This window comes from Arachis duranensis, chromosome 6, assembly GCF_000817695.3.
Source record: "Arachis duranensis cultivar V14167 chromosome 6, aradu.V14167.gnm2.J7QH, whole genome shotgun sequence".
Classification (NCBI taxonomy): domain Eukaryota; kingdom Viridiplantae; phylum Streptophyta; class Magnoliopsida; order Fabales; family Fabaceae; genus Arachis; species Arachis duranensis.
This window is the reverse complement of record NC_029777.3, coordinates 65,861,691-65,883,391: the sequence shown is the minus strand read 5'-3', so window position 1 is coordinate 65,883,391 and position 21,701 is coordinate 65,861,691. Positions and strand designations below refer to the sequence as shown.

The window sequence follows — 21,701 nt, the reverse complement described above, 5'->3', positions numbered from 1 at the left end:
TAGTAGGGCCGGGGTTATTAGTTACATTTATTTGTTTGGTTCAATTAGCAGACGAATAATATAATACAGTGAAATAGTAAACAGAAGTTAAAGATAGATAGGTAGAGAAAAGAGAGAAAATAGAAAACAGAACATGAACAGAAGAATACAAGAAAACAAAACACAGATATAGCATACAAGCCGACAAACATAAAGAAGTAGATCACACACATAAAAGGAATGCAACAGAGGATAATGCGCAAACAAGAATGATGCATGTCTAGTCCTAGTGCAGGTAATGAGCTCATCTATCAGTTTCTACCCGCTCCCGACGTAACCTAGCTTTACTAGCCGGATATGGCTTTCCTGTTGGCTATACCCCTGTGTACAGGAAATAACCCCTCTACCACCACAGGGTCCACTGCACGCAGGAAATAACACATCTGCCACTGTAGGGATGTATGCCGACACACCTTCTATATACAGGAAATAACCCCTCTGCCACTACAGAAATGGAACAGGTGGTCATAGTACTTCTGTAGCAGGAAATAACCCCTCTACCTTACAGAAATGAAATATGAGTTTGTACCACAGGAAAGCGTTCTCAGTGGTCACACCATCATCTATCTGACTGCCACAATGCAGTAGATGAACACAAAGATATCTCTGGGGTTGCCTTAATGCAACAAATGACCTCTCAATAGGTCCTTTGATCTTTATCATATTACTCTTATCTCTTCGTCTCTGTTTTCTTCTCTGTTTATTCTTTTCTCTGCGGTTTTTTACTTTATTCTGTTTTCTCTGTTTAACGTTAGTATTTAAAGCTTATGTAAATTTTGGCATGAATAGTTAGCCTGTCCCAAGTATAGGTTCATTAAGTCTATACTGAAACATTTTAACTTTTCATATTATACCTAACTATAGTCGCAATTCAAGGACTAACAAGGTTGCCCTAGTTCGTTCACTAATCTCTGTCTGTTTTTCTATCCTTAAAACTTTACAGACTTTTCTTTGGTTTTTATCTTTTCTTTAACTTTTTATCTTTCATTTATCTTTGCCTCACTAATATGTTCTTACCACTCCCTAAGTGTTTTATGAAGGTAATTATGAGATTTTGCACTTAAAATTTGTCTTTCTAAAGCTTTTATAGAAAACTGCATTTTCCGTAATATTTTATTATTTTTATTAAAATATTATTTTTAATTAAATATTATTATTTAATATTTTATTATTATTTATTATTTTATCATTAATTTTCAAAAATTAACTTACCTTTTACTTTTAACCTTTAAAAATTCACTTTTTACCACCCGTAACTTTTAATATTTCTACTTTAACTACCCTAACTTTCAGAAATTACCAAATAACCCCTTAAACACCAAAAATTTTACTTCCTTGCCCTTTTAAGGATCTAAAGCTTGTTCTTCATTGTTCTTCATCACACTCAAAGTGTTCTTCATGTTCTTCGTAAATTCTTCAGATTCATTCTCCGTTTTTACCCGTTTTTCAGTCTTTTCAGCAACCAATTTTTACCATAATTCATAATAAATTAGCAGCCACTAAAACTCCATCTTTTCTACATAATTTCAACATAAATTGAACCTCAATTTAAGCCTAGGGTTTCATTTTTCTAGCTGCTCCAAGAACATGAACTTTAAAGCTTGAATTTCATCAAATTTCATCAAAATTTCATCAAATTTTCACCAAGAATCAATCATATATGCAACCAATTTTTAGCACAGCCAAATCCTACAGCATTCACACAACTCAAACACAAATAATCAAGATTAATTTTGTGACACCCTACCTGATTTTGCTGCTCCTAATTCGGTTAGACTTTCAGGTGGTCCTTAAGCACTTTTTCCTCCTAAATCACATCAAGAATAACTTTAAATCCAAAAACCCTCAACTAACCAAATCTCATTTAGAATGTTTGGGAGGGATTTCTCATGTTAGACTTGCTGGAAACTCACATTTCTTGGCCCTAAAGTCAAGTTAAGCATGATTCCTAAGGAAGAACATCAAGAAAACACATTTTTAAGCATGTTTCCTTGAAACCGAATCAAAAGGGAGATGGTGCAGCCAACTCACCTTGATTCCAGCCTTGAAAAGTCATATGATCATGTAGAGAAATAAGAGAGGATCATTTTGGTCAGATTGAAATTTTGATTTGAGTTTTAGTTCAGTAGAAATCAAGCTTTGAAGATTTGGAACTAAGAACTTTTCTCTCTTTTTCTCTCTTGGAAATTTCGGCCAAAAGGAGCAAATGAACCAGCCTTGGGAGTTTTGGTGGTGTAGGGTGAGTTGTGATTGGTTGGCTTGGAGGTGGATTAAAATAATATTGAAATATCGCAGGTGTATAACTACTAAAACTAGATATATCGGAACACTTGTGAAAACATCTCTAAAAATTATTTTCTGAGCTACTAGCATAAATGAAACTAGTAACATATTTATTATGATAGTAAAACATGTATAATGAGGCCTTAGCATTGCTAAAGTCATCAGAGAGTGCTGGTGCTAAGCTGCACCAGCAAACTGTGAACCCGGTTAAACCAATTTTCTGTTTTTAACTAAAATTGACCAGGTAACCTTATAATATCATTCAAGAAGCTTCTAATACTAATATAATGATAATATTATCCTATTATCTCTCTTCTCTCATGAATCAAGTCCGGTTTGTCAAATTGAGACTATTTATGAAAAACCGAATCAAAACTCCTAACCGATACGGTTCAAAAACTAGGTTCTTCATGACCGCGTTATCGAGCTTGCCTCAGAAAGTTCTAGCTTAAAGAATACGTAATGACAATGAGGATTAAGATACTTGATGATATATCAGAGGTTGTTCCCTTATTGATCCTCCGGAGAAATCCGTACTTTCAAAAAAGATCTCGCGTACTCAAAAACTGGGGTTGTTACATTCTACCCTCCTAAAAGAAAATTTTGCCCTCAAAATTTCAATTACCTAAGAATAGATGTGGGTAATCAGCTTTCATTTTATCTTCCAGTTCCCAAGTGTGCTCTTCTTCTCCTCTTTGTCCCCAAGCTACTTTGACTAAGCGAATAGTTTTGCCTCTTAGCTGCTTATCACTTCTTTCTATGATATGAACTCGTGATGCTTGATATGTTAAATCATTTTGTAACTTTACTGTCTCTGGTTGTAAAATGTGACTCTCGTCGGGAGTATATTTCTTATGTTACGAGACATGAAAAAAATCATGAAGGTTTGACAGATATGGAGGAAGGGCTACTTGATAAGCTACTAGACCGACTCTTTTAAGTATTTGGAAAGGTCCTATGTATCGAAGGTTAAGCTTTTTAGTTTTAAGGGCTCTACCTATTCCAGTAGTCGGGGTTACTTTAAGAAAGACATGGTCTCCCTCACTAAACTCTAAGGGTCTACGTCTATTATCGGCATAGCTCTTTTGATGGCTCTGTGTTGTCTGGATCTTCTGACGAATCCCTTTTATCTTTTCAGTAGTTTCTTGCACTAAGTCTGGACCCAAGATACTAGCTTCTCCATCATTATACCAACACAATGGTGTCTGATATCTTCTTTCGTAGAGAGCTTTATAAGGTGCCTCCCAATACTTTGTTGGTAACTATTATTGTAGACGAACTCGATCAACGGCAAATATTTATCCCAACTTCATTGTTATCCATCACACAAGATCTTAGCATGTCTTCTAATGTCTGGATTGTCCGCTCTGATTGTCCGTCTGTTTGAGGATGGTATGCTGTACTCATATGCAGCTCTGTTCCTAAAGCTTTTTGAAAAGCTCCCCAGAACCTGAAAGTAAACCTCGGATCTCGATCTGAAACAATTGATGAAGGTATCCCGTGCAATCGTACAATTTCTTGAATATATATCCGTGCCAGCCTTTCTAAAGTATAGTTAACTCGAATCGGAAGGAAGTGCGCTGACTTTGTCAACCTGTCCATAATTACCCAAATGGCATCATGTCCTGTTGAGGTCCTTGGAAATCCCGTGACAAAATCCATAGTGATCTGCTCCCATTTCTATTCTGGTATTTCTAAGGGTTGCAGGGTTCCTGATGGTTTTTGATGTTCCACCTTCACCTTCTGGCATGTTAAACATTTTGAGACATAGTCAGCTACCTCTTTCTTTAAGCCTGGCCACCAAAACATTTGTTTCAAATCTTGATACATCTTTGTCACTCCAGGATGCATAGAGTATCTACTTTGATGAGCTTCTGTAAGAATCCCTTACCGCAAATCTCCAGATCTAGGCACACAAATTTTGTTCTTGTATCTCCAGAGACTGCTATGATCTTGTCTTATAGCTTCTGGTTCCTCTTCTTTCATTCGTTTCAGCATCGTCATTATTTCTGAGTCCTGTGCTTGTGCTTGCTGAATCCTAATCTTAAAATCTGGTGTTATACGCAATTGGGCCAAACGGAATCCATTTGACGTCTCAATCATAGCCAACTTAAGGTCCTCAAACTCCGCGAGTAACTTTTCTTCCTTTATTATCATCCACGAGATACTCAAATTCTTCCTGCCTAAAGCGTCTGCCACCACGTTCGCTTTCCCTGGGTGATAACTTAACTTGAAATCATAGTCCTTCAAAAATTCCATCCACCTTCGCTGTCGTATATTAAGATATTTCTGGTCAAAGATATACTTTAAACTTTTGTGATCGGAAAAAACTTCTAGTTGAGTGCCATACAAATAATGCCTCCAGATCTTCAGAGCAAACACCACTGCAGCCAACTCCAAGTCATGCGTCGAATAATTTTGTTCATGAGGTCTTAGCTACCGGGAAGCATAAGCCACCACATTTTTGTCTTGCATCAGCACACACCCAAGTCCTTTATGAGAGGCGTCACAGTATACTTCAAAATGTTTCTGCAGATCGGGTAGTACTTGTACAGGTGCAGTTGTTAGCTTTTCCTTAAGCATCTTGAAGCTTCTATCACACTCAGTCGTCCAGATAAATGGAACTTCCTTTCATGTAAGGCAAGTCAAAGGTAAGGCTATCTGTGAAAACTCTTTGATGAACCTCCAGTAATATCCAACAAGTCCGAGAAAACTCCGAACTTCTATAATGGTCGTAGGTGATTCCCACTGCACTACTGCTTTAATTTTTAAAGGATCCACTGCAATTCTTCCTGTGATATAACATGTCCCAAAAATGCCACCTTCTCTGTCCAGAATTCACATTCTGATAATTTAGCATATAACTTCCGAGTCCTCAGTATCTGCAATACAGTTCTTAAATGCTCTTCATGTTCTGTTTTTGTCTTCGAATAGATGAGAATATTGTCTAAGAAAACTACTACGAACTGATCAAGGTACGGACGAAAAATACGATTCATGTAATCCATGAAAATCGCAGGAGCATTAGTTAGTCCAAACGACATAACCGTATACTCATAGTGACCATATCGAGTTCTAAATGCAATCTTCAGTATATCTGACTCTTTCACTCGAATCTGGTGATAGCCCGATCGCAAATCAATCTTTGAGAACACAGTTGCACCTTTTAACTGATCCATCAAATCATCTATCCGTGGAAGTGGATACTTGTTCTTGATAGTGACTTTATTTAGCTGTCAGTAATCTATGCAAAGTCTCATCCCACCATCCTTCTTCTTTACTAGCAATACTGGAGCTCCCCAAGGTGATGCACTGGGATGAATAAATTTCTTTCCAAGTAGCTCATCCAACTGCTTCCTCAAATCTGCAAGTTCCAGTGGTGACATCTGGTACAGTGCTATGAAAATCGGTCCGATTCCAGGTACTAGTTCAATTCTAAATTCTATCTCTCGCTCAGGAGGAAACTCAGGTATGTCGTCCGGGAAAACATTAGGAAATTCCTTCACCACTAGGATTCGTTCTAAATTGAGTTCACTGTCATTCGAGCTAGCCGCTAACAGAACGTACCCCTCACAATCACTCCCGTCTAAGGTAACTCTTACGGAATTCAGATATAAAGTATGAGATAAAAATGGTTTAATATCTAAACTATCAGATGGAATAACAGCAGTTCTCTCATAGAAATCAAGGAAAACATGATACTTAGATAACCAATCTAATCCTAAAATAATTTCTAAACCACATAGAGGCAAACAGATTAGATCATGTATAAAAGTCATGTTCCTAATAGTGAATGGTACTTGCAGGCTCGCTAAACTGGTCAAAGCATTTTGGGATGCAGGTATATGGACAATTAGATCAAAGTTCAACTCAGAAAAATCTAGTCCCAACTCACGAGCAACAGTTAAAGAAATAAAGGAATACAATGCACCTGAGTCATATAGTACAGTTAGAAATCAATTTTTGACATAACACTGACCTTGGATTAGGGCGTCTAATTGCATAGCATCATCAGCAGTCATGGCAAACACTCGACCTTGTTGCTAGGTTCACGCTGGGTTCTAAACAAACTTTCTTGGGTAGATCCTAGCTGTGTGTCCAGATTCCTCACAAGTAAAACAAGCGTTCGTTCCTTACAGTATCCAAATCTAACATAGCCATAGCCATGGAGATCATAACAGCTATGAGGATAGCTGTGCCTCGCATCAATTCATCGTTTGGAGCTCGATTAAACTATGCCTATTCGCAGTCATTAAGGTCCTGTCCGCACCAAACAATCAACATTAAGGTAATCAGTGTTAAAATCTCAAGTAAGGCACGAACATTCCCAAAATGAGCACTCATAGACATTCATGCCAAATGTATCTTAATGATACCCTAACAGCATGAGACACACAAGCAAAGTATGCAATGAAGCATAGTCAGTCCACTCCCCCGGCTCTATTGGGAACGAACTGCTCTGATACCAAATTGTAACGACCCAACTTCCAGTATGCCATGGTCATACAAGAAGCTAAGTGTTACTAACTTATCCTTCCTAATTATTAACTATTATTTAACATATGAGCCTGTTCCTTGTTAGAACGATGCCCATTTTTACGAGTAACTTTTTTTTTATCGTTGTGAATATAGGGTAAAATAAACAAGCATACATTGAGAGTAATAGAAAAGCAGTATAAAGAAACATAGAAATACAGCTGATAATATACATCATATACACTATAACAAAACATGTAGCGTTTACACAAGATCAAGTCAGTTTACATCCTCGTCATCCTACGTCACTAATATATACACGACACTCCTAGGGCCTGGCCCGTACAAAAAGCCGCTAAACTAGCACCCAGGCTAGCCTAACCACTATATAGCTCCTAGCTCTCGGGTGTACAAACACAAGTGAGAGACTAACTAACAGATAATGTTAGACTAGAGTGTCATCAAAAGAATGCCCCTTCTGCTGTCAAACTATATCTACACGTGGCCATTCGGAGAATCGCCGTGAGGCTCGTCTATCTCCTCATCCTGCTCTGCCTCTATCTCAGGATCCTCCTCATCATCATCATTCGCAGCTACAACTATACCCTCAGATCCACCAGAAACACTGCTATCACTATGTACAAAACCATTCACGAGCACAGGTCTGTTCGCGTATATAGGAGCTACCCCACCGTCCAGAAGTGCCAGCTCATCAGGCTGTGGAAAGTCAGGGATTGGCTCAGGGGAAAAGTCCCACTCTGGTGGTATCACAGGTATGTAGTCACCAGCTAACTCGGGCTCATAAGGAATAATAGGCTCAGGTTCTACCTCATTCAAAGGTTGAGCTGGTATACGGTGCTCGGGATCGTTAGGAAAAGGATGTACAGGTGTGTTAGGATGTAACCAGGATAAGGGAAAGTCATAAGGAGCATCGGGGTCAAAATGCGAGCTAGACAGAGGATGTTGAAAAGCTCGATTAGGTAACATATATCGTCTAATACGAGGCTCCAATCCCATAATGAAGCAACTGTGATGTACCAGGTCCTCGTAGACGTAAGGGTCCTCAAACTCATAGAATATCACGCCCGTCTCCATCTGAAAGGGAAGAAGGGAGAGAAAGGGGTAAGAACTGGGGAGTCCTTAGTAGGGCCAGGGTTATTAGTTACATTCATTTATTCGGCTTCATTAGCAGACGAATAATATAATACAGTGAAATAGTAAACAGAAGTTAAAGATAGATAGGTAGAGACAAGAGAGAAAACAGAAAACAGAACACGAATAGAAGAATACAAGAAAACAAAACACAGATATAGCATATAAGCCGACAAACATAAAGAAGTAGATCACACACATAAAAGGAATGCAAAAGAGGATAATGCGCAAACAAGAATGATGCATGTCTAGTCCTAGTGCAGGTAATGAGCTCATCTGTCGGTTTCTACCCGCTCCCGACGTAACCCAGCTTTACTAGCCGGATATGGCTTTCCTGTTGGCTATACCCCTATGTATAGGAAATAACCCCTCTGCCACCACAGGGTCCACTGCACGCAGGAAATAACACATCTGCCACTGCAGGGATGTATGCCGACACACTTTCTGTATACAAGAAATAACCCCTCTGCCACTACAGAAATGGAATAGGTGGTCACGGTACTTCTGTAGCAGGAAATAACCCCTTTGCCTTACAGAAATGAAATATGAGTCTGTACCGCAGGAAAGCATTCTCAGTGGTCACACCATCATCTATCTAACTGCCATAATGCAGCAGATGAACACATAGATATCTCTGGGGTTGCCTTAATGCAACAAATGACCTCTCAATAGGTCCTCTGATCTTTATCATATTACTCTTATCTCTTTGTCTCTGTATTCTTCTCTATTTATTCTTTTCTTTGTGGTTTTTTACTTTATTCTGTTTTCTCTGTTTAACGTTAGTATTTAAAGCTTATGTAAATTTCGGCATGAATAGTTAGCCTGTCCCAAGTATAGGTTCATTAAGTCTATACTGAAACATTTTAACTTTTCATATTATACATAACCATAGTTACAATTCAAGGACAAACTAGGTTGCCCTAGTTCGTTCACTAATCTCTGTCTGTTTTTCTATCCTTAAAACTTTACAGACTTTTCTTTGGTTTTTATCTTTTCTTTAACTTTTTATCTTTCATTTATCTTTGCCTCACTAATATGTTCTTACCACTCCCTAAGTGTTTTATGAAGGTAATTATGAGATTCTACGCTTAAAATTTCTCTTTTTAAAATTTTACAGAAAACTGCCTTTTCGCATTATTTTATTATTTTTATTAAAATATTATTTTTAATTAAATATTATTATTATTTATCATTTTATCATTAATTTTCAAAAATTAACTTACCTTTTACTTTTAACCTTTAAAAATTTACTTTTTACCACCCGTAACTTTTAATATTTCTACTTTAACTATCCTAACCTTCAGAAATTACCAAATAACCCCTTAAACACAAAAAATTTTACTTCCTTACCCTTTTAAGGATCTAAAGCCTGTTCTTCATTGTTCTTCATCACACTCAAAGTGTTCTTCATGTTCTTCATAAATTCTTCAGATTCTTTCTCCGTTTTACCCGTTTTTCAATCTTTTTAGCAACTGATTTTTACCATAATTCATAATAAATTAGTAGCCACTAAAACCCCCATCTTTTCTACATGATTTCAACACAAATTGAACCTCAAATTAAGCCTAGGGTTTCATTTTTCTAGCTGCTCCAAGAACATGAACTTTAAAGCTTGAATTTCATCAAATTTCATCAAATTTTCATCAAATTTTCACCAAGAATCAATCATATATGTAACTAGTTTTTAGCACAGCCAAATCATACAACATTCACACAACTCAAACACAAATAATCAAGGTTAATTTCATGACACCCTACCTGATTTTGCTGCTCCTAATTCGGTTAGACTTTCAGGTGGTCCTTAAGCACTTTTTCCTCCTAAATCACATTCAGAATAACTTTAAATCCAAAAACCCTCAACTAACCAAATCTCATTCAGAATGTTAGGGAGGGATTTCTCACGTTAGACTTGCTGGAAACTCACATTTCTTATCCCTCAAGTCAAGTTAAGCATGATTTCTGGTGCACGGAATTGTGATCATCAATGGCGCCATCAACATGGTACGCTCAATTGCAATCTCAACTCTTTATCACAACTTCGCACAACTAACCAGCAAGTGCACTGGGTCGTCCAAGTAATAAACCTTACGCGAGTAAGGGTCGATCCCACGGAGATTGTTGGTCTGAAGCAAGCTATGGTCATCTTGTAAATCTCAGTCAGGCAGATTCAAATGGTTATAGATGATTTATGAATAGAGCATAAAATAAAGATAGAGATACTTATGCAATTCATTGGTGAGAATTTCAGATAAGCATATAGAGATGCTTTGTCCCTTCCGTCTCTCTGCTTTCCTACTGTCTTCATCCAATCCTTCTTACTCCTTTCCATGGCAAGCTGTATGTTGGGCATCACCGTTGTCAATGGCTACAGTCCCATCCTCTCAGTGAAAATGTTCTCTGTCACAGCACGGCTATTCAGCTGTCAGTTCTCGATCATGTCGGAATAGAATCCAGTGATTCTTTTGCGTCTGTCACTAACGCCCCACAATCGCGAATTTGAAGCTCGTCACAGTCATTCAATCCTTGAATCCTACTCAGAATACCACAGACAAGGTTTAGACCTTCCGAATTCTCTTGAATGCCGCCATTAATTCTAGCTTATACCACGAAGATTCCGATTAAGGGATCCAAGAGATATCCACTCAATCTAACGTAGAACGGAGGTGGTTGTCAGGCACACGTTCATAGGTGAGAATGATGATGAATGTCACGGATCATCACATTCATCAAGTTGAGGAACAAGTTATATCTTAGAACAAGAATAAGCCGAATTGAATAGAAGAACAATAGTAATTGCATTAATACTCGAGGTACAGCAGAGCTCCACACCTTAATCTATGGTGTGTAGAAACTCCACCGTTGAAAATACATAAGAACAAGGTCTAGGCATGGCCGTGAGGCCAGCCCTCCAAAGAGGGTTCAATCATAAAAACATGATCAAAAGATTCAAGTGATCAAAAGACAAAAATACAATAGCAAAAGGTCCTATTTGTAGAGAACTAGTAGCCTAGGGTTTACAAAGATGAGTAAATGACATAAAAATCCACTTCCGGACCCACTTGTGTGTGCTTGGGCTGAGCATTGAAGCATTTTCATGTAGAGACTCTTCTTGGAGTTAAACGCCAGCTTTTGTGCTAGTTTGGGCGTTTAACTCCCATTCTTGTGCCAGTTCCGACGTTTTACGCCAGAATTCTTGAGTTGACTTGGAACGCCTGTTTGGGCCATCAAATCTCGGGCAAAGTATGGACTATTATATATTGCTGGAAAGCCCAGGATGTCTACTTTCCAATAAAGTTGAGAGCGCGCCAATTGGATTTCGGTAGCTTCAGAAAACTAACTAAACAAAAATCTTTTTTTTTTTACTAATTTCTTTCCATGAATTCATGAATACACATCAATCAATCATTAAGCTGCCCATGCATGCAACGTTGGTACACCAAACTTGTTTGTGGTCATATGGTGCAACAAGTTTGGGGAATGAATTGCTTTTTTTTTTCAAAATGTGTGTTCAAACCCACTTGGTGTGCTTTGAACACCAAACTTATCATGTACTATACTTTGCATGTAAATGAGTCTTATATTGGTTGTCAAAATTGATCTGAAAATCCATGAACCTTGCATTATTACTATTTGAATTGTTTCTGCTTCACTGCTTGTTTCTTGCATCAATGCTTCCTTGGTTGGCTTCTTCATTAACTCTCTATTATCATGATCTGATTCTTGTGAGGGTTTAAAGAAATTAAAGGTGAGCTGCTCATCATGTATCCTCAGTACCAGCTCTCCTTCCTCTACATCTATGAGCGCTCTGGCTGTGGCTAGGAATGGTCTTCCCAGAATGATGGGGTAGATAGGATTCTCATCCATTTCTAGAACAACAAAATATGTGGGAAGGTAGTAGTTCCCAACCTTTATCAGCACATTTTCAACCACTCCTATTGCTTGTCTTTGAGTTTTGTCAGCCAATCTGATAATTACATCAGTGGGAGTTAGTTCATTGATTTGGAGCCTCTTCATGAGGGAGAGAGGCATTACATTGATGCTTTCTCCCAAGTCACAAAGCCCTTTGTCAATCATTGTTTCTCCTATGGCACAAGGGATGTGAAAACTCCCTGGATCCTCCTTCTTTGTAGGTGCCCCTGGTTGAATGAGGGCACTGCAGTCCTTGTTCATCTTTATGGTTTGTCCACCTTTCAATGGACTCTTTCTGGCTAGTAGCTCCTTTATATACTTGATGTAGAAAGGCATTTGCTGGAGGGCTCTAATGAATGGTATATTTACATCAAGAGATGCAAACATATCAAGGAACCTTGAGTACATTCTCCCTGCTACACCACCTTTAAGCCTGTGGGGAAAAGGTGCATATGGGTTTAACACATCCTTCTTCCTTAGCTCTTCTTTGGATGTAGGTTGAGTTGTAAAACTTCCTTCCTCCTGGCTTTCTTTGTGATTGTTTTGAAGGTGTTCTACTCCATTCATACTCTCTCTCACTTGTGGTTATCATTTTACATTCTTCCCATCTTACTTTCCTTGTTTCTCCTCTTGGATTATTTTCTGTGTCACTGGGGAATCCATCAGTGGACTTGGGAAGTTGTTGAGATAGGTACCCTACTTGGGACTCCAACCTCTTGATGTTCTCTCCTTGGTTTTTGATGTTGGCTCGTACCTCTTCTTTAAACACCTTGTTGTCTTGAACTTCTCAGCACAAGCTTTCAAGTAGAGCTTCAATCTTTGAGAGTCTATCATCTGTCAATGATGGTGGGTTGAGATTAGGTGGTTGTAAAGATTGGTTGGATGGGTGTTGGTAATGTCTCTGTGAGGTGTTTTGATGAGTTTCATGGTTGTTGGAGTTGAGGTTGTGGCATCTCTGATCTTGCCCTTGATCTTGTTGATTTCCCCATCCAAAGTTGGGGTGATTTCTCCATTCAGAGTTGTAAGTTTTGGAGTATGGATCAAGGCTTTATCTAGGTGAGTTTCCAACATAATTGGCTTGCTCCCAGTCACCTTCTTCTCCTATGTTTGCTCCTTCTTGAGCTGGTGATAAAGTGATGGCTGCTGCAATTTGGTTCTCCTCCACCTTCTTGGTAAGATCTGCTAGCTGCTTAGTGATCATTTTGTTCTGAGCTAGCAAGGCATCCATGTGGTTCAGCTCCATGACTCCTCTGGTGCTACTTCTTTCGGATGCATAGAAGTAGTCATTTTCAGCAACTATTTCAATAACATCAATGGCTTCTTCAATGGTTTTCTTCTTGTTTAGAGAGCCTCCTGATGAATGATCCACAGCCTTCTTTGACTCATATGAAAGACCTTCATAGAAGATGTGAAGTTGGACCCACTCATTAAACATCTCTGCTGGGCATCTCCTTGTTAGATCCTTAAACCTTTCCCAAGCTTCATAAAGTGTCTCCCCATCTTGCTGTCTGAACATCTGCACTTCAGTTCTCAGCCTATTGATCCTTTGAGGGGGGTAAAACCTTGCCAAAAACTTGTTCACTACCTCTTCCTAATTAGTCAAGCTCTCCTTTAGAAAGGATTCAAGCCACTTGGATGCCTTGTCCCTGAGTGAAAAGGGGAACAAGAGCAACCTATAGACATCAGGGTGGACTCCATTGGACTTCACCGTGTCACAAATCCTCAAGAAGGTGGTCAAGTGTTGGTTAGGGTCTTCTTGAGCACCTCCTCCAAATGAGCAATTATTTTGCACCAAAGTGATGAGCTGGGGTTTTAGCTCGAAATTGTTGGCATGTATGGTGGGTTTCTGAATGCTGCTCCCACAGTTTCCAGGATTAGAATTGATATAGGATCCTAAGACCCTCCTTTCTTGCCCAGCACGGTTGGCATGGCCTTGATTATGAGCCTCCTCTTTATGGTTGTTCTCCAAATTCTCTTCCATGTTGGGTTCAAAATACTCTTCTTCTGCTTCCTCAGCACCAATAATCATTTTTCCTATTGTTTCCCTTCGTCATCTCCAAAGGGTTCTTTCAGGTTCTGAATCAAAGGATGTTGAAGCTCATTCTCTTCTCCCTGTCATACAACAGATTGCACAGCAGGAGATGAAATGCTGAAACTAGTTTTGTTAGAGTAATTGTTAGTTTGAGTGATGCAAATTATCAAACAGATAGTGGGTTAGTGAGCAGAATTATAATAAACAAAAAATGAAGAACGAAACAAAACTAAGGGGGTGCAGGGGTGAGGAAGAAATCAAAACAACTAATAGAAATTGACTGAATAAACTAAACAAAAAGGAAAAAAATGCTCAATCTAGTGATCTTCAAACTTAATCATTGTTGATTCAAAATCAATCCCCGGCAACGGTGCCATAAACTTGATGCGTGAAAACTTGTCTATCAACAAATTTTCCTTCGGCAAGTATACTGAATTATTGTCAAGTAAAACTCACAGTAGAGCGAGGTCGAATCCCACAGGGATTGATTGGCCAAGCAATTTTAGTTAGAAGAAAGTGCTAGTTGAGCTGAGCAAAAATTGGATTTGGAATTTGCAGAAAATTAAATGACTGGAAAGTAAATAGCAGGAATTAAAGTGCAGAATCTTAAATGGGGAGTTAGGGTAATAAGCATGAAATTAAATGACAGAAAGTAAAGAGAATGGGTAAGATAAGATATGGGGAAATCATTGGGTTCAAGAGATGTTGCATTCTCCAGATCAAGTTCATTCTCATCTCTTCCTCAATCAATGCATTCATTGATCTCCTTGGTAATCTTAAGTGATTGGATCCCAATTCCTTGGTAATCCAATCTCTCTAAGCTTGAACAATTGCCCAATTCCTTGATTTAATTGCTCATAGGAAGAGATGAAGTGTGGTCACTGATTATACCACATGTATTCCCAAATCAAAGTGTTGGTAGGATTACATGTCACAATATCCATCCAAACCCCAATTTGGTCCAACATGAGAAAGCATTTCTAGCATGATCTCTTCATCCCTTTTCCAAGGCTCAAAGGAGATCCAATTATGGAGAGTTTTTTTTCCAAGACAACTAACCAATTGAATTAAGATTGAAAGCTTTCTAGTAAGATCAAGAGAAAAGAAAGAAGAAGAAGAATGAAAACTATAATTGATCCATCAAATTACAACAGAGCTCCCTAACCCAATGAAAGGGGTTTAGTTGTTCATAGCTCTAGAGATGAAAAATAGCAGAAAAGAAGAATCCATGCAAAAGTGTAGAAAAAGTAAATCTATAGAGAGTAGTGCCCAGAAGTGCCAAGCTCCTCTCTAGTTCAAAACTACTCCTATATATACTACTCCTCATGATCTTCTAGTGAGTTCTTCAAGTCTTGGATGTGGGCTCTGGACCTTGAGTTGAAGCAATTCTCATCTTTAGTGGGCCCAGCTTGCAGAAAAATATGAGTTAGGCTTGGGCATTTAGTGGGATTAACATTGAGTCACCTTTTTGGGTGTGAGAACGTTAGTGGCATTCACTTTTTCCACTAACGTTCCACCCTTATGTACCCACGTTAACTCCAACGTTAGTAGTCTTAACGTGACTACTAACGTCTTCTATTCAATCCTTGGCTAACGTTAATGGGACTCACCTTTCCCATTAACATTGGCTTGTGCCCCTTTTCACAAACGTTAATGGGACTCACTTCTCCCATTAACATTGGCTTGCCTCTTGCCCTTACGTTAAGTCTCACGTTAGCTTAGCTAACGTGGCTCTTAACGTGAGTGTTCTTCACCTTCGAGAGCGTTACTGACACTCACCTTTGTCACTAACGCTCCAATTGCCTAAAGTTCCTACGTTAGGACTCACGTTAACTAAGTTAACGTGGCTCTTAACGTAGTAAATGAAGCCATCTCCCAACGTTAGTGACAAAAGTAAGTGTCACTAACGTTGGTTCTTTGAATTCAACTCCACGTTAACTTTCACGTTAATAATCTTAACGTGAGAATTAACGTAGGCAATGCTAATGATCCAACGTTAGTGACAAAAGTGAGTGTCACTAACGTTGGCGTTGTTACTCCTCTTCCACGTTAGAGTTCACGTTAACTAAGTTAACGTGACTCTTAACGTGGGGCATTGCCTAGTTTCCCAACGTTAGTGGTGTTCACTTTTCTCGTTAACGTGGAGTTCCCCTTTTTCTTCTACATTAACTACCACGTTAACTTAGTTAACGTGGCTATTAACGTGAGCTATGGATGGCTTCGCAGGCGTTATTGGTGATCACTTTTCTCATTAATGTTGCAAGCTCCTTGCCATTCCACGTTAGTGTTCTCGTTAACTAAGTTAACGTGAATGCTAACGTGGTTCTTCCATGCTTCATTTGTCCTGAAATCAAGTAATTAAAGTGCATCAAAGCTCTAGCCAAAGCTGAAATCAAGCAATTAAAGTGCATCAAAGCTCTAGCTAAAGTCATGAGATTATGCATCATCAAGTTATCATGCAATTCTAGCAAAAATCTCATGAAATCATGCAAAATTCACAATAGTTGCTTGAATCAATGTGGCAGTGTATATTCACCCAAAACTTGCCTTATTCACTAAGAAAATGCATGAAACTACCCTAAAACAATAAAGAAAAGGTCTGTGAAACTGGCCTAGATGCCCTGGCAACATTTACTAGTTTAGTATTAATAGCACTTTTTACTATTGTATTAGGAGTCTTTGACCTTTTGGGAGTTCTTCGAACCCTTTTTGGAGGTTGGCCATTCGGCCATGCCTAAACCATTTTGTTCTTATGTATTTTCAATGGTGGAGTTTCTACACCTCATAGATTAAGGTGAGGAGCTCTACTGTTCCTCATGAATTAATGCAAGTACTATAGTTTTTCATTCAATTCATGCCTACTTCTTCTCCAAGATATACTCTTGTACTTTATTCAGTTAAGTCAGACTAAAGGGGTGACCTGTGACAATCACCATCTATCTTCAATACTCGCTTAACCAAGATTCGTATGCCTGACAACCACAAAGCGGTCTACATGATGTTCAACGTAGTCATTGGACGATAGTCAGAGTATATTCTCTTGGGTCTCTAATCAACGATTCACATCATCTCTCCTGACAACAGAGCATTTGAATCTGAAATTAGGATCTTCGTGGTATAGGCTAGAACAATAGACAGCATTCCTGAGATTCAGAAAGTCTAAACCTTGTTTGTGGTATTCCGAGTAGGATCTGGGAAGCGATGACTGTGAAGAGCTTCAAACTTGCGAATGTTGGGTGCAGTGATAGTGTGAAAAAGGATCAATGGATCTTATTCTGATGCTAGTGAGAACCGACAGATGATTAGCCATGTGGTAGTTGTACCCTATATTTTTCATCCGAGACGAGAAATCCGATAGTTGATTAGCCGTACAGAAACCGTAGAGGACCATTTTCACTGAGGGGATCCTACAGCTTGCCATGGAAGGGAGCACGCATGACTGGATGAAGACAATAGGAAAGCAGAGGTTCAGAAGCAATAAAGCATCTCCAAACACTTATCTGAAATTCTCACCAATGAATTACATAAGTATCTCTATGTTATTTTTCGTTTTATTTACCTTTTGATTATCAATACCTCATAACCATTTGAATCCGCCCGACTAAGATTCACAGGATGACTATAGCTTGCTTCAAGCCGTCAATCTCCGTGGGATCGACCCTTACTCACGTAAGGTATTACTTGGACGACCCAGTGCACACTACAAGAAAATGGAACATTTGTAACAAAAATTTTGTAACAAATTTAAAATTGTTACAAAAAACCATTTTTTTGTAATAATAGTTGCTGATTGTTACAAAAAAAAATATGTTTTGTAACAATATTACAAATTGTTACAAAACATCCAGATATTTTGTAACAATCTATTTTATTTTGTTACAAATTATGGTAGTTTTCGTAACGCCGTATTGTGTTGCAAAAAGTTAAATAGTTGCAAAAACTGGTAGTATTTTGTAACAAAATAGTTTTTTGTTTCAAAAAATCAAATATTTTGTAACAAAATATTTTTTGTCTGAAAAACTCAAATTATTTTGTAACAAAAAATTCATTTGTCACCAAATTCAACGTTGTTTGTAACAAGTTTTTTTTTTTTGTGTCACAAAATATATGTATAATTTATAATTTTCTTTTCAAAATGTTAAAAACTTTAAGAATTAAAAAAATTGTCTATATATTTTTTTAAAATAATTGTATTTTGTTTCAGAAATTAAAGAAATTGTTTATATAAATCATTTAAAATATATTTTTTATATTATTTTTTACATATTCATTAATTTTTAAATGATGTAAATATTAATTTATATGCCTTTATAAAATTAGTATATAATTTTTAATAATCAGAATTTTAAGATAACTTAAAACTAATTTGTGAAATTTAAAATTTTTTTATTAATTTATAACTATAAATAACAGTAATTAAAAATATTCCAAAAAAATTAAAAAAACAAAATGTAGTGTAAAAACCTAAGAGTTAATATCTATAGTGAATGTAAAAAGTAAAAAAAAAACCCTAAGTTCCCCCATTCCCCCACCTCACTCGAAGCCTCACACCCAGCCACTCTCAAACCATCGCGCCGTCGAAACCCTATCTACGAGGGAGAATGGAGCTGCTGCCGGAGGAAGAGTCGCCAGCCTAGCCCCTGGGAGACGTCTCGGCGGCGTCGTGGTCCTCTACTCGCTCCTCAAATCTGCTTCGTCTGTGCCGCTGCTCACCTCTGTCCGTGTCGTCCTGGCCGTCTAGGCTCCCTGCGTTCTGCCTTCTCCGCCTCCGTGTCGTACCTCTTCTGTATCTACTACCTCCGTTTCTGTGGTCGTCTTGTTGGGTGACTCCTCTGCTGGCTGTGCTCTGTCCGTGCCGAAGCTCTACTCGTGCCAAAGCTCTGATCGTGCTGTCAACTGTCCTCGCCTGTGGCCTGCGTCTTCGACGGTGGAACGGCCCCAACCTTTCACTCAGTGTGGTTCTGCTGCTGACATTCTTCACTGTAGAGGTGATTTTTTTCTTATATGTAGTTATTGTACAGTAATTTTGTGGACTTCATTGTTGCTGTTTTATTGTAGGTTTAGAAGAGAAAAATTGATGCTAATTCCTAACTGTATCTGTATGTAAAAGTAGATGATTTAATATGTTATTCTGTTTGTTCTTTTTTCTTTGTTGAGGCTTGTATACTTATGTTGGAAAACCTGAGTTACATAATAAAGCAGAAGAAGCTTTTATTAGCACTAATTTCTTTCTCTGCCGTGCTTCGTTGGTCTGCTGCCGGTCTGCTCCGATCATCTCCTCTGCTGAAGGTAAGTCCAGTTTAATGTAGATGAACCTTGATTCTGCTGATGTTGTGACTGAAGATATTAATTTTATATCTGTTGGACTATATTAGTGTTATTAGCTTTTGCTTTCTTTTAACTCTGTTCAATTTTTTTTTTTACTTTTGTGATTATGAATTGAGTAAAGTAAGTTACTATTTGATCCTTAGTAACATAGAGATATGGATTAAATTTTGTTAATAATGTTGTGTATTTTACATTGCATTGAATTAGGATAGTTTATGCTGCTCTGCTCATCCGGCGTTGTCCTTTGCCTCTGCTGGTCTGATTCGGGTGTCCTTCTTCTCCTGCTAGTCTGGTCTGGTCCGGTTACGTTTCTGCTTAAGGTAACTTCAGTTTATTTGAGTATTGTTAAATATGCTGCTATCTGATAATCTTAGCTGAAATATTGAACATTGAGTCTGCTGAAGGTAACTTCAGTTTATTTGAGTATTGTTGGTTGATTATGCTGACGTTGTTGTGGTTGAAAGTATTGGTGTGTAACATGGTTGATTATCTTATTTTTAGGTTATTGGGAGAGTTGATATTTTTGTTCTATTTTTTATTTCTGGGCTTTATTATTTTGGTTCTATTTTTTGCACTTTTTTTGGTGATTTTGAAAGTGATAGTCCCGGTGATGCTATGTTATGTCATGCTGCTCTCTTTCTTTTCACTCTTTACATCCTTCTATCCATTCTCGTGTCCTGCAAAAATTAGTCCAATGGTCAATTACCAGAAATATTGGGTTAATTTTGATAGGTGTACTCCTGAGTTTAGAAAGTGCCTCGATGAATTATTTTTGGATATTGCCTTCTCTCAACCCGGTGTGAAAAATCAAATACGTTGTCCTTGTCCCAAATGCAACAATTTTATGTTCAAATTTAGAAATAAAGTTCATCATCATGTGCGCCAATGGGGGATAGTGACCTCTTATAAAACATGGGTGCATCATGGTGAGATACTTCAAGATACATCCACTATAGATGTGTCTAGTCTAAATGAAATTGATTGTGAAAGGGAGAATGATTCTGCCACTTATAAGATGTTGTATAACATCTTTAGAGGAGAAACACTAGGGGAGACGCCGAGAGATTTCGCTACCAACGTAGATGAAAATATAGAAGAAGAACCTCATCAAGGGGCAAAGAGGTTCCAGAGGCTAATGAGGGATTATGAGCAAAGCCTGTATCCGGACAGTGGGATATCAAGGTTATCTTTCATTGTCAAGTTGTTTCAAATGAAATGTCGCTATGGATGGAGCAACAATTCAGTTGATGCTTTGTTGCTCTTTCTAAAAAGCATATTTCCAAAGGAAAACTCTTGTCCAACTTCATTTTATGATGCTCGAAAAGTGATTCGAGATTTGGGATTAGATTACGAGAAGATAGATGCTTGTGTGAATGATTGCATTTTGTTTCGGGGGCAAGCATACGCTGGTCTTGATGAATGTCCAAAGTGTAAGCAATCTAGATGGGTGAAGGGGAGGGGGAATGAAAAGGATAACCTTCGGAAGAAGGTACCCCAGAAGACACTAAGATACTTTCCGTTAAAACCTAGGCTTCAAAGGATCTTCATGTGTGAAGAACAGCGTGAGCAATAAGGTGGCACAAAGAGAAACGACTTGACGATGGAGTCCTAAAACACCCAACAGATTCGATGGCGTGGAAGACATTCGATGAGGAGCACGAATGGTTTGCACGTGATGCTAGAAATATCAGGCTTGGAGTTGCTAGTGATGGATTCAATCCGTTCGGCAATATGAACATTTCCTATAGTACTTGGCCAGTTGTTCTCATCCCATATAACTATCCTCCTTGGATGGCTTTGAAACATTCAAATTGGATGTTATCTCTACTTATTCCAGGCCCTAAATCCCCTGGCAATTCTACTTAAAACCGTTAATTGAAGAGTTGAAAGAATTGTGGGAAGGGGGTGTTGAAACATTTGATGTGGTTCAGAGATGAAACTTTAAGTTGTCTACCTCAGTTTTATGGACAATAAATGATTATCCAGCCTATGCTATGTTATCCGGTTGGAGCACTAAAGGTGCACTAGCATGTGCGTGTTGCCACAGGGAAACTAGTTCTAAGAGGCTGAAACATTGACACAAGCATTGCTATATGGGTCATCGCCGCTATTTGCCGCATGATCATCCGTGGCGAAGAAATAAGAGTTCTTTCGACAATACCAGGGAACTTGGCGAAGCACCTAAGCCACTGTCTGGTTATGATGTCGTAGAAGAATTCAAGACTTTTGAACAAACGGAGTTTGGGAACAATACTAAAAAGAGAAAAAAGTCTGAGCATGACAAGGTGGCTGGAAATTGGAAAAAGAAAAGCATTTTCTTTGAGTTGCCTTATTGGAAGACATTATTGTTACGTCATAATTTAGATGTAATGCATATAGAGAAGAACGTGTTCGATAATATACTGGGTACACTATTGAATATAGATGGAAAGACAAAGGACAATCTTAATGCACGGCTTGATCTTCAACTTATGGGTATCAA

At 38.3% G+C, this 21,701-nt stretch overlaps 2 protein-coding genes across 2 annotated transcripts; one reads left to right on the top strand and one right to left on the bottom strand.

The window, feature by feature from the left end:
* Window positions 1–5,558: 5,558 nt before the first annotated feature.
* On the bottom strand, window positions 5,559–6,344 carry LOC110272996 (uncharacterized). The gene is made up of 2 exons (XM_021125816.1): window positions 6,302–6,344; window positions 5,559–6,253 (listed from the first exon to the last, which is right to left on the bottom strand). Exons 1-2 carry the CDS (start codon window positions 6,342–6,344, stop codon window positions 5,559–5,561), a joined length of 738 nt encoding a protein of 245 aa, XP_020981475.1.
* Window positions 6,345–19,913: 13,569 nt separating this feature from the next.
* Window positions 19,914–20,792, top strand: LOC107493736 (uncharacterized). Its single transcript, XM_016114794.1, has one exon. It carries the CDS (start codon window positions 19,914–19,916, stop codon window positions 20,790–20,792), a length of 879 nt encoding a protein of 292 aa, XP_015970280.1.
* The last annotated feature ends 909 nt before the right edge of the window (window positions 20,793–21,701 follow it).

Bases quoted from the DNA above. Each gene is read 5' to 3' on its own strand.
- LOC110272996 (XM_021125816.1), bottom strand. From the start codon at position 6,344: ATGACTGCTGATGATGCTATGCAATTAGACGCCCTAATCCAAG. The intron at 6,254-6,301 runs GTCAGTGTTATG...TATATGACTCAG, and splicing joins ATTAGACGCCCTAATCCAAG to GTGCATTGTATTCCTTTATT.
- LOC107493736 (XM_016114794.1), top strand. From the start codon at position 19,914: ATGGTCAATTACCAGAAATATTGGGTTAATTTTGATAGGTGTACTCCT.